The sequence below is a fragment of the Rhipicephalus microplus genome, chromosome X (assembly GCF_043290135.1).
Source record: "Rhipicephalus microplus isolate Deutch F79 chromosome X, USDA_Rmic, whole genome shotgun sequence".
Taxonomy (NCBI): Eukaryota; Metazoa; Arthropoda; class Arachnida; order Ixodida; family Ixodidae; genus Rhipicephalus; species Rhipicephalus microplus.
Window position 1 is genome coordinate 64,531,636 of NC_134710.1, and position 11,914 is coordinate 64,543,549.

Genomic DNA, 11,914 nt, shown 5'->3' on the forward strand with positions numbered 1-11,914 from the left:
AACGAGAGTTTTTGGTCGAAAAATAAACCTTACAGGAAAGCCGCCTTGCAGATCACTGTAAACGGACAGACTGCATGTCCATTCAATCCAGGGCAGTCCAAAGAAATTGTCGTCTTCATCTCCGTCCCCCAAATGGTGGGGGTAGTGGTTGGAAGAAGGCGCCTAATTTCTGCAGCCCAGCAGGGAGCATGGCGCAACGAATAAGGATTTAAAAAAACGAGAGAAGGAGAAAGAGAGAGAAAGTCAAACTCTGCCTTCTTTTCTACCCTGGAAAGAGAGAGGATGTACGTTCAGTTCGTCACACGGTGAGAAACACAATGTAGGTCATAATGCAATAATACGCACAATACAGCACAGTGCAATAACGTTACATCGCACGTGCAGAATAAGGTCTGCAGCGCTAGGCAGGCTTAGATAGAGCCTGTGGGAATTGAAGACTTGAAGGCACCACAAAGTGTGGGAAACATACCTGACGACGGATCCCAAGCTCTCGGCTCATTGTTCAGTGCGTCGCATAGCACGTTGAACAAATCAAGCAGCTTCGATTTCCAACAGCTCTTCCTAGGCCGTCAGTCAGTGAGGCGTGTCCAAAGAGTTTTTGACGAAGGGAGCCAACAGCCCTAAAGAATTCGAAGTATGACTTTCGTGTTGTCGTCGCTTTTGGCGCGCTTTGAGAGCGTTGACCCGGAACAAATCAGGGTAGGCTTAGGTGCAATCGTCCCCCGCGTCCAAGTGGCGCCGAGCCAGGGAGGCCGATCTTAACATCTTCTACAGACACACGCACACAAGCACGCACAGTTTCACTCCGAGAGAAAATTGGTAGTGGTCACAATGACGTACGTAACGTGCATCTGCTATAAAAAGGCGTGCAGTGTATGCCATAGCTTCTTTTCTTTGACAGTCTTGTAATTATAGTATATTTTCATTATATAGCTGAGGTATGAGGCGGTTGTTAGTCGCATATATTTGGGTTAAAGTACTACAAATATTTATTCGCCGCGCATGACTTCTGGAAATGATACTCCTGAATGATGCGCCAAGAAAAAGGAAATCGCTCCAACATTTTTTTAAACTTAGTTAGCACGTGGGAGTACTTGTTCTCAGTGCTTTTCCATGGTTCATGAATGTTAAGCCCCGCTGCCGCTTCTGTATAATGGTGAACTATAAGCCGTATCAACGCAGTGACAGGATTTTCTACAGACTACCAAGCATTCGATCACCAGACATTTTCCCTCCGGCATATTTTGATTGAAAGAAGTGACATATTTTTGCTGAAAACCCGGTTTATGCACCAGGGCCCGGTGCACAGATGTTCCAAATTGCAACTCTTGATCATCGCGAGCGCGAAGAAGCAAGTGAAAGCCTCTATGCTGTCACGTCTGTACGGCCGGTGTAACGAAACCCTCCAGTCTTGAGGTTGTTGGGTTAAACCATGCACTTTGCCCATTGCTGTTTTTCATCATGGCGTTTGTCTATTAACTGAGTGGTGCTATGTGGAGCACGCGGCAGTAGTGCCTGTTGTGTTTTGCCGCTCATAAGTTGATCGTGCGGATGGGACAGCACCAGAAGCTATGTTATTCAAAGCTTCTTTCTCGGGTCTCTCTCGGCAAGGTCGCAAATTGCTTCCTTTGAGCATGGAACGACAGCGCGGGAAGCTACGTTATACAAAGCTTCTTTCTCGACTCTCTCTTGGTATGCCCGTTTAACTGTACACCACTTATCCTCTGGAATGCAAACTACGTCCGTCTCCTCCGCTGCTGGGGACAAACACACAATGTGAGACGAACCCGCTCTGCTAACCGGCTTGGAATGTTTGTGGTTTAGAGACAAGTCGCTGCTGCCGGGGGCAAGCGCACAATGGAATTAAGCGACCCCGTCCTGCCTCCGCAGCCGGGCGCGAGCTCAGTGGAAGTAGGCGACACGCTTTGCCCTGGCGATCGGCTCAAAGTCGCAGCGATGCACGACCAAGGAGGATACATAAAACTTGCTGGAGTGGAAGGGGCGCTGTGCAAGTGAAGCCAGCCGCCGCCATCTTGCCAGTGGCAAAAAGCGTGCTCAGCGCCATCACGAGCTGCTGATTTCGTCCGTTCTTGTTTCACCTTGTCGGCATGTAAAAAAGAAATGGTTTACAATCGTTGCCTCTTGCGTCGTTTACGGATGTGCCAACAGGTTGAAAAAAGGTTGTGGCCTCACATTCCACCTGTACGTACACGAAAACGTCTTCGACATAGCCATTCCGCGCTCGTTACTAAAGGGAGCTATAGCTGACGCGATCTAAGCGTGCAAAACATACCAGTCCGGATTTGTTTTACAGGTTTCCTAAATATCCCGTAACGCGGAGCCTCTGGGAGTGGGCCGTTCGCCCTGAGAAGTAGAATGCGAAAGACTGAGATCACTTCGCTCTGTGCCCTTCGCGCCAGAGTGCTTTGACCACCTCTTTGACATTGAAGGGAAAACATGTGAAATGGGGCTATGAAGTGGCATTGAAGGCACTTCAACGTGAAGAAGGGTTGTGGCTCGGAAACAAACTTACGAAAGTCCACGTCCAATGGGAAAAGCAAGAAAATGAAGGTATGATATGCTGTACAACTGATCGAGTGCCTCAATTGCCGACGCTTTGGACTTCTGCGAACGAAAGCTAAAGCTGCCGCAATTCAAGGATGCCAGCACAGGATCTACGTTTATTAGAACTTTTGATCGCTTGTTTGGCATCTTAAACTCCAGGAACCTGCTGGCAAGGTCGTACAAAGTGCCCCTTTGGCAGGGGAACGAAGCATTCTGGAAGTCGTTTTTTTGCGGAGACTCGAGCGTACATAAACGGGCTGAGAGATCCGGCAGTGAAAGAAGGACTGAAAAAAAAAAAACGGATTCATTGGTTTTTGGATACGCATGGCAAGCACGGAAAGAATGTTTGACAGACTTGTCAGCCAGGGTCAGCTGAAATACTTACTGACACACAAACTCAGTCAAGACTATGCCGAAAACGTCTTTGCATCAATACGTGGATGAGGCGGCCATAACAACAACCCAACAGCTTCGCAGTTTATGGCTGCATACAAGCGTCTATTGGTTCAGACGGAAGTCAAGTCTTCAAGTTCTAGACATTGCTCCCAAGATGTTCTCTCAGTATTGAATGCAACGACTCCTGCAGCCATGGTAGATCCTAGAAGCAATCTCACTGACATGCGCAAGGCCCAAGTCCTGCAGCCCGATGACCACGACAATACGCATTGCATTGACTAGTCTGAAAGCTTTTCTGTTTTTGTCGGTTCCATGTTGCCATGCATAGCAGGCTTCATTGTTCGACAGGTCGAACTGCAACTACCTGTGAAGAGTGCATAGCAGCCATGCACTCAGACGAGCTGACACCTTTAATTAAATGTAAGAGGCGAGGTGGTCTTGTTTCACCGTCGCGAGATGTAATTAGTCTCTGTAAAGAAGTCGAGGACTGAGGCGCAGCTACAGGCTGAATGTGATTCCATCACAACGGTGAAGTCAAGAGCAAAACACCTCCTTCTGAAAGTTCTATGAGCTTCCTCCGAGAAAAACTGGTTCCATAAACTAGAGCAACACGTCCTAGACTTCGATACGCTTGATAATCAGGTTTACAGTTTGTGCAGGCAAATCGCCGAACAATACGTAAAAGTGAGGATACAACACATGACGAAGGAAAAAAAACGAAAATCGGTCAAAAGTAAGGTGGGACCACTTTTGACAAGGGCAATACTTTTCAACCACCAGTAGGGCACCTATGTTTTCGATTATGTGTTTGCTTATATGCATCGCTATTTAATGCATAGGCACTTTAATTGAGTTTTCTACATGCCACTTGGCTGCGTACAAGTCGCAATAAACGTTTACAACCAGAATTACTTGTTTTTGTTGCTCAATAAACACACGAGTCACTTCACCCACAGCGCGATGAAGCATAAATTTGAAGCGCTCGGCTCTTTTCTGCCACTGGCAACATGGCCGCCGCGCGCTCGGCGCGGCTTCACTCTCTCCCGTAGCGGCGCATAGGCGGCTTCCACTCCAGCAAGTTTTATGTATCCTCCTTGTGCACGACCTGAACACAAGGAAGCGGAGAAAATCAAAGGCCGATGGCTACCTGCGGGGGCAATTGCGTTCTGCGCGCAATCATTCAATTTCCGGCTTTGGAGGTTCGTCTCGGCTCGCTGGGTGTGGGAAAAGGGCATGAATGTACCGGGTCTACAATGCCGATATCTCCCGAGCAGTCGAACAGTGAGACTAAGTACGTTGTATGTAGTAACAGTGTTCTAGACTCTAACTTAAGAAAAGTTAAGTAGAAGAGTAAGACGCTGTTGATGTCTGTGTTATCATGAGTGTGCTTCGGCAAGATGTACATATGACTGTAAATATTTCGCTGTAATATACCTTCAAGTTTTCATTACCTCTAACCTGCCTCCTGCTTCATCGACGCCGATCATCTCCTTGACGGGACTTCAATCCATATCAAAGAGATCAACGAACGAAAAGGAAAACTTAACTGGCGCAGTCGACAGGATCGGCGAGCTCTGCAGCACCATACACCGGACCAGCGCTGAGAGGACCGAGGGGCAAGGCATCCAACAGCCACCAGCGGCAAAGTCGAGACGCTCCCACAGCAGCCAACTCCGGCACCGTGGAGGAGATCCGGGAACGACAGTGCATACAGCAAAGGGTGAGCAGGATTTCTTGCGTTCTTCTATAGTTGGCATGGCAGTTTATGTGTAGAGCACATGGTGAGAACACGCGGGGGTGCTAAAACAATGGAGTCTAATGAAGATGAGGGTACGAGTGCGGCAGATGTGAATCGGAGTCGAGAACCATCCAATGATGGTATTCAAAATTCTGATCAGTCAATTGAGGCGACAGTGCTTACTCAGAGGCAAGAATCGATGCAGCAGGCATCTCAGGTTTTGCCGAAATCAAGCGAAGCGAGAACGCTCGAGCTTGAAATTCAAAAGCTCAATCTTCAGATTCAGTACGAAAAGCTATTGCAGGCTAGAATGAACGCGGAACGTCTCAATGGCACGTTGTCCAACTCTGGGTCGGAGACGGGTGATAAGAGGCGCCGGGGTTTCGATTCTGTTCAGCAATGTGCAAAAGTGCTAAAAGGGTTCCGCCTGCCGAGTGACGCGGATGTCCCATTATGGTTTGAGGAAGTAGAAAAACTTTTTGCTACTTACCAGGTACCGCACGAGAGCCGCGTGCATTTGGTTATGCCAGCGCTAACTGAGCGAGTCCGTTACCTACTGCGTAACCTCAACCCTCAAGAGAGTGCAGATTATGAGGCAGTTAAAGCAGCAGTGCTGACGGAACTGAAGCTTTCTCCGGCAGAGTACCTGCAGAGGTTCGAAAGAGCAGTAAAGCGTAAGGAAGAGACCTGGGCGCAGTTCGCGTCCCGCATGAAAACTTATTTCTCGTACTACCTCCAAGTGAGAGAAGCCGACACGGTAGAAGTGATGGCAGAACTCATGGTTGCTGACCGCATAAAATCGGGCCTTAGTACGGAGGGTCTTGAGTATGTGAGATTAAGGGAAGGCGAGGGATGGCTTAGGCCAACTGAGATCGCGAAAGTGCTCCAAACTTACGAGCAAGCGAAAGGGAAAGGGCGTGCTTCAAAGCAACCAACTGTAGAAATGGGGCGGAAGCCGGCGACACGAGTTGAGAAAGGGGCTCTGAAATGCCACTTATGTCACGGCTCAGGACATTTCGCTAAAGAGTGCCCGAAGGCTAGTGATAAGGAGAACAACCCCAAGAAGGCTACCGAGCCAAAGCGGAAGGTTCAAAAGGTAACGTTATCCCACGAGACGGATACTGAAATACCTACTGGAGTACTTAGCGCAAAGGTGAAGTCTCTGAAACACGAGGGTGAAGGCACAGATAAACTGCAGTTAATTCCTGTATCATGCGCAGGCATATCCGCAGATGCGATTTTGGATGCGGGGAGTGAGATAACCGTCATCCGGGAGAGTCTGCTTCCGCGAACTGTTGTAGAGCCGTCTGGCACGGTAAGATTGGTGTCCGCTTTCGGTAAAACTATCGAGGCAAGGCTAGCTACGTTACCGGTCAAATTAAATAGCCCGCGAGAGGTTACGGAGCCTCAGAACGTCGACCTACTCTGCGCGTTAACTGATGAGCTCGTCGAGGACACAGATTGTTTGTTGACCAAGGACGATTGGAAACTTTTGTTGAAGGCCAGCAGCCCTCTGGCACCCTGTCGAGCGCCGGCCGAGCCTGCTCACGAGGCGGAACAAGCAGTAGAGAAACAAAAGGTAATTGCCTGCAATCTTACCTTGGAGGAGAAAGATGATTCCGGGGAAGAGGCGCAAACTGATGAAGAAAGGAAGGCGTCATTAGGCCAAAGAGTAGAGTTCCGCAATGTGCAGTTGGGCGACACTACGCTAAAGAAATGTTGGGAAGACGCGCGTAGTGGGAAATCCGGCATGTTCATTTCAGACGGACTATTATACCACTGTGACTCAAAAGCAGGCACTCGAGTGAGTCAGCTAGTTGTCCCCAAAGATAAGCGCACAGAGGTGATGCACTTAGCACACGAGTCACTATGCGAGGGGCACCTAGGGTCAAAGAAAACAAGAGCTCGCATTAGGTATAATTTTTTTGGCCGGGTATGGCGAAGGAGATATTAGAGCATTGTCGTTAGTGCCATGAATGTCAAATTCGGTCAGACAAGCTTCGCACGGATAAAGTGCCTATGACTCCGCTCACTAGACCCGAGCACCCTTTCCAAGTTGTCAATGTAGATGTGATCGGACCCCTAGACACACCGTCAGCGAGAGGGCATAAGTACGCACTGTGCTTATTGGATCTTTGCACGAGGTGGCCAGAGGTGATCCCACTGCGCTCTTTGACAGCTAAGGCGACTTGTGATGCACTGGTTGAGATATTCAGTCGCACAGGCGTTCCGGAGATGATCTGCTCCGATCAGGGCACTAATTTCAAATCGCAGCTCACGCAAACGATGCTGGAGAAATTGGGTTGCATGCCAAGATTTTCAACCCCAGAACACCCAGAAAAGATAGCAGCAATTAAGAACTTGGGACCACCGCGCACCAAGAAGGAACTACGCAGCCTGTTAGGACTTTGCGGCTACTATCGAGAGTACGTCCGAGGTTATGCAGAGGTGACGAGCCCGCTCACGCTGTTAACAAAGAAAGCGGTACCTAATAAGATACCCTGGCCGGAGGAAGCTCAGGCGGCATTTGAGACTCTCAAACGATCTTTGTGCGAGGCCGTGGCGCTAAACACCTCTGAGCCATCTCAGCCCTACTGGCTTTTCACAAACGCATCAGCTACGGCGGCGGGAGCATGTTTGGCACAAATGTCAGCCGAGGGAGAAGAGAAGCCTATTGCCTTTGCAAGCCACCGCTTCTCACCGACCCAGATGCGTTGGTCGACAATCGAGAGGGAAGCGTTCGCAGTAATATGGGCCTTAAAGAAGTTTGACTACTGGCTTTTCGGTGCCATAGTAAACGTCGTTTCCGACCACAATCCGCTGTCGTACCTTACAACTTCGACTCCGCACGGGGCGAAATTAACAAGATGGGCGCTGGCTTTACAGCGATATCATGTGTCGGTACAACATCGGAAGGGAGTATGTAACGGTAATGCGGATGCGTTATCTAGGCTTCAGAATAGTTCATGGAAGCCATCAGAATAACAGTGCCATGCCAACTGGGGGGGGGGGGGACGTGAATGTTCCTGCCCACGTGCTGCTGTATATTGTGGACTGTGTGATTGACAATTCAAGAAACAGACACTAGTGATCTCACTGCTTGAAGCAGCAATGCTGTACTTGATTGTTTAGCATGTATTTGTTTTCGTTTAGTGTATTCTCCTGTAGTGTTGACTTGCAATTGTGTTTGATGCTTGTGTACAACTGTTGTGTGGTTAGAAAATCCAGTGACTTAATCGCGGCAGTGCTTTATCGTATCACTGAGCGTAAGACAGCCCAGTATACTCTTTAGGGGGGACGTGTTGTGTTTTGCCGCTCATAAGTTGATCGTGCGGATGGGACAGCACCAGAAGCTATGTTATTCAAAGCTTCTTTCTCGGGTCTCTCTCGGCAAGGTCGCAAATTGCTTCCTTTGAGCATGGAACGACAGCGCGGGAAGCTACGTTATACAAAGCTTCTTTCTCGACTCTCTCTCGGTATGCCCGTTTAACTGTACACCACTTATCCTCTGGAATGCAAACTACGTCCGTCTCCTCCGCTGCTGGGGACAAACACACAATGTGAGACGAACCCGCTCTGCTAACCGGCTTGGAATGTTTGTGGTTTAGAGACAAGTCGCTGCTGCCGGGGGCAAGCGCACAATGGAATTAAGCGCCCGTCCTGCCTCCGCAGCCGGGCGCGAGCTCAGTGGAAGTAGGCGACACGCTTTGCCCTGGCGATCGGCTCAAAGTCGCAGCGATGCACGACCCGAACACAAGGAAACCGGAGAAAGTCAAAGGCCGATTGCTACCTGCGGGGGCAATTACGTTCTGCGCGCAATCATTTAATTTCCGGCTTTGGAGGTTCGTCTCGGCTCGCTGGGAGTGGGAAAAGGGCATGAATGTACCGGGTCTACAATGCCGATATCTCCCGAGCGTTAGAATTCCTGAGCGCGTGGGAGGTGGAGAGAGAGAGACATGATGGGAAAGAGTACCAAACGCCTGTTTAAACTGTAGAAGCGCTGCTGTCGAGAGTAAGGTCAGCCCAGTAGGGAGTGACTTAATCTGAGTGGAAACAGATTGGATGAGAGAAGGTTGAGGCGGACCAGCAGTGGCCCCCTCCCCTTTTTCTTTGTTACCGCAAGATGCTTAAGACGGGGGGGAATCCGTTTCTCTTCAGTCGAGGCTGCAATCACTTAACTGATAGATCAGTACGACTCCGTACGATGCAACTTTTGTCTGGGCCGTAACCACTTGGTGGTCGAACAGTGAGATTAAGTACGTTGTATGTAGTAACAGTGTTCTAGACTCTAACTTAAGAAAAGTTAAGTAGAAGAGTAAGACGCTGTTGATGTCTGTGTTATCATGAGTGTGCTTCGGCAAGATGTACATATGACTAAATATTTCGCTGTAATATACCTTCAAGTTTTCATTACCTCTAACCTGCCTCCTGCTTCATCGACGCCGATCATCTCCTTGACGGGACTTCAATCCATATCAAAGAGATCAACGAACGAAAAGGAAAACTTAACTGTGCCGATGGGCTTTTTGGTGCTGGTACAAAAAGAAAACTAGCTTGTATCTCTTCTTCAATGAGTCCTTCAGTTAAACCTATTCTAGGGGGCTGCATAGAAGACTATACGCCTGACGCAGTTGGAAAAGTGAAGCACGTTGTAAGAGACCACTTCTGCTAACTGAAGGACTTGTAGACCGTCACCATCTAGAGCGTGGTGTTCTGCAGAAAGATGTTGAGCCAATGACGCGCCGCATTAGGTTCTAAATTTAACATTGAGGCGTCCACACAGCAATACACTAACAGCGCATTTGCTAGTAGCCTGTCCTGTGTAATGTCTGTAAGTTTTTTTTTTCAAAAAAGGTTTTTTGTTTTTAGTGAGTTAAATAATTTTGAATTGGCGTTCTACTGATCTCAGTCCTCGCATGTGTTTATATGAAGGTGGTTGGTTGTGGTGTTTCCTAGCATTAAGTGGAATCCTAGCATTAAGTACAAGCTGAGTGGACACGAGAAACATCTAGACAGCACATCCAGCTCTCTAAGAACTCATTCAAATTATTTCCGCGCAAGTATTAGCTTTAGTCATCGAGGAATTCTAATACTTTTAGAGTGCACCACGTGGATCCCTTGTGACACTGTGAAGGAATACCGACGTGTAAAGCACCTCGTTAATTACACCCGAAGATTTATAAATTGATAGACCACAACGATCTAATAATCCGCGAAAATAAAAAAGCTATGCGTCGTGGCGGATGAGTTGCAATTATAAACCAACACATGATTACTGGTTAATTAAACATGGTCCCTCAAATACTATTCAGTTAGTTCATAACTGTGACTTTTTTGCCATGCAACATTTTTTTCATGGACTCTTTGCTTTTGTCGCACAGGTTGGTATCACTTCCCGGTAAGCGGAGAGCTGCACGTGGTTTAAATGCACCTGGGTAGAGTTCACATTTATTGTTGACTAAAGCTATAATAATGTGGCACTCGAAACGCCGAAAATCGAAATGACGAAATTCAGAACACTGAAAAATAAAAAAGCCGATTAAGATACCGAAAGTGTAAAATGTCAAAAAATCAAAACACCTAACTATCCAAAGGCCGAAATATCAAAATGTCTGCGTCACCTAGCTATACTGGAAGATGGAGTACCTAACTAAATTAGAGGGTACGCCAGCACACTCTTTCACCCTCATTTCCAGTTGTCCCCTTACATTTATCTCAAGGCTTCATAAAAATAGCAAACTATAAACTTGTCCACCTCCGATCGCACATCAGAGTGATTTCTTGCTTATCGCAAACAGCTTGTGTGCAATTCGTTGTCGAAAACTTGAAACGTCGTCATTGTCCGGGTTGCCCAGAGCAGCATCAAGCGATTTTGCGTAACCCCTGTTTCTTGCTCTGTAAGCGGCGGGGTTGTCGCTCCCTTGACGATGTCTTCGAGTCTGGCTTGCTTCCTCTTCATGGTAGCAATAAGGCGGAGTGGCTATTAAAAAGAGAAAAGAAGAGAAAAGCGAGCCCCGTTATTGTCTGCTTCAATGAGCGACACCGCCACAGTAGCTCACGAGGGATGGGGGTGAGGAGGGATAAAAAGGATAGGAGTAAAGATGTGGGAAAGCCGAAGAAGGAGAAGAGAAGAAGAGACGTGTGGTGGTAAGCCACAGCGAGCGAGGACAAACCGAGGGGATAGAAGAGATAGGAAAGATGGAGCACAGTCACTGGAGTCCGAGGACGGGGCGCACCTGCGAGAGCTCCTTTCGGCGTCGGTGGATGGCGTAGAACAAGTCCAGTAAGTCAGAGCTGCACTGTCGTCGGAGGTGGAAGGTCGTCGGCGGCAGGAGGTGACGTAGGGCGAGCCCAGTCGGCCAGAGCCACGCTGACGCGGGAGATCGCAAGCGCGCGGAGCGCGCGAGCGCACGACCGGTCAGCCCGAAATCCAGCAAGCGAGTCCCGTAGCAATAAGGCGAAAGTGCATGGCTGTCGTAGATCACTTTCTTCGAGATTGCCATGCGAGTACCTTCTCCAGGAAGGTCGGTAGTCACTCTGGCGTTGCAGTCTCCTCACTTCTCGCATTTCCAATAGTACCTAGAATACACCATCTTGTCAAACACGTAAACATAACCACAACCGCAACAAAGTATTGGTTTTTCTTTTTGGGAACACAACTCGCCACATCTTCGTCCATTTCCCTCCGAATCGGGGGTATTCGCGTGCATGGTTCGAGGGATTTTCTTCAATACGTCTTTTCAGCATTTTGATTTTCCAGCATTCGTTGTTTTAGGTGTTTCAATTTTATGGCATTTAAAATTTTCAGCTTTCTGACATTTGACTTTTTAATTTTACGGTGTCTTGATTTTCGGCATTTTGATAGGGACCCAAGCTAATACTCTCTAATAATCACTTCAATCAGCCTGAACAAAGCTGAATATGTTCGCTAAATGCTCCTCGCTTCCACGCAGCTTGTACTTCATGCTAGATTCCATTGTTATAAGGTATGAACACGTGCAAGCACACAGATAACTTACATAAGCCAAAGATAACTAGTCAGTAATTTTCTCACCTAAAACAAAAAGTAAAGAAAAACTTTCAGTCAGTACGCAATGAAAATCATTACTAAATAGACTGTTCAGTATATTTTTACCTGGACCACGTCAATGTTAAACTTACGACCACTTATGAGCAAAAAAAAAAAAAAAGCTTTCTTAGCAAATTTTGTCGCCA

General features: G+C 47.9%; 1 protein-coding gene across 1 annotated transcript in view; it reads left to right on the forward strand.

The window, feature by feature from the left end:
- Positions 1–6,653, forward strand: part of LOC142775040 (uncharacterized) — a 30,915-nt gene extending 24,262 nt beyond the window's left edge. Inside the window, exon 2 of the mRNA XM_075876355.1 lies at positions 4,480–6,653. Coding sequence (XP_075732470.1) covers positions 4,740–6,653 — 1,914 coding nt within the window. The 5' untranslated portion in view covers positions 4,480–4,739. The remainder of the gene's footprint in view (positions 1–4,479) is intronic.
- Positions 6,654–11,914: the final 5,261 nt, after the last annotated feature.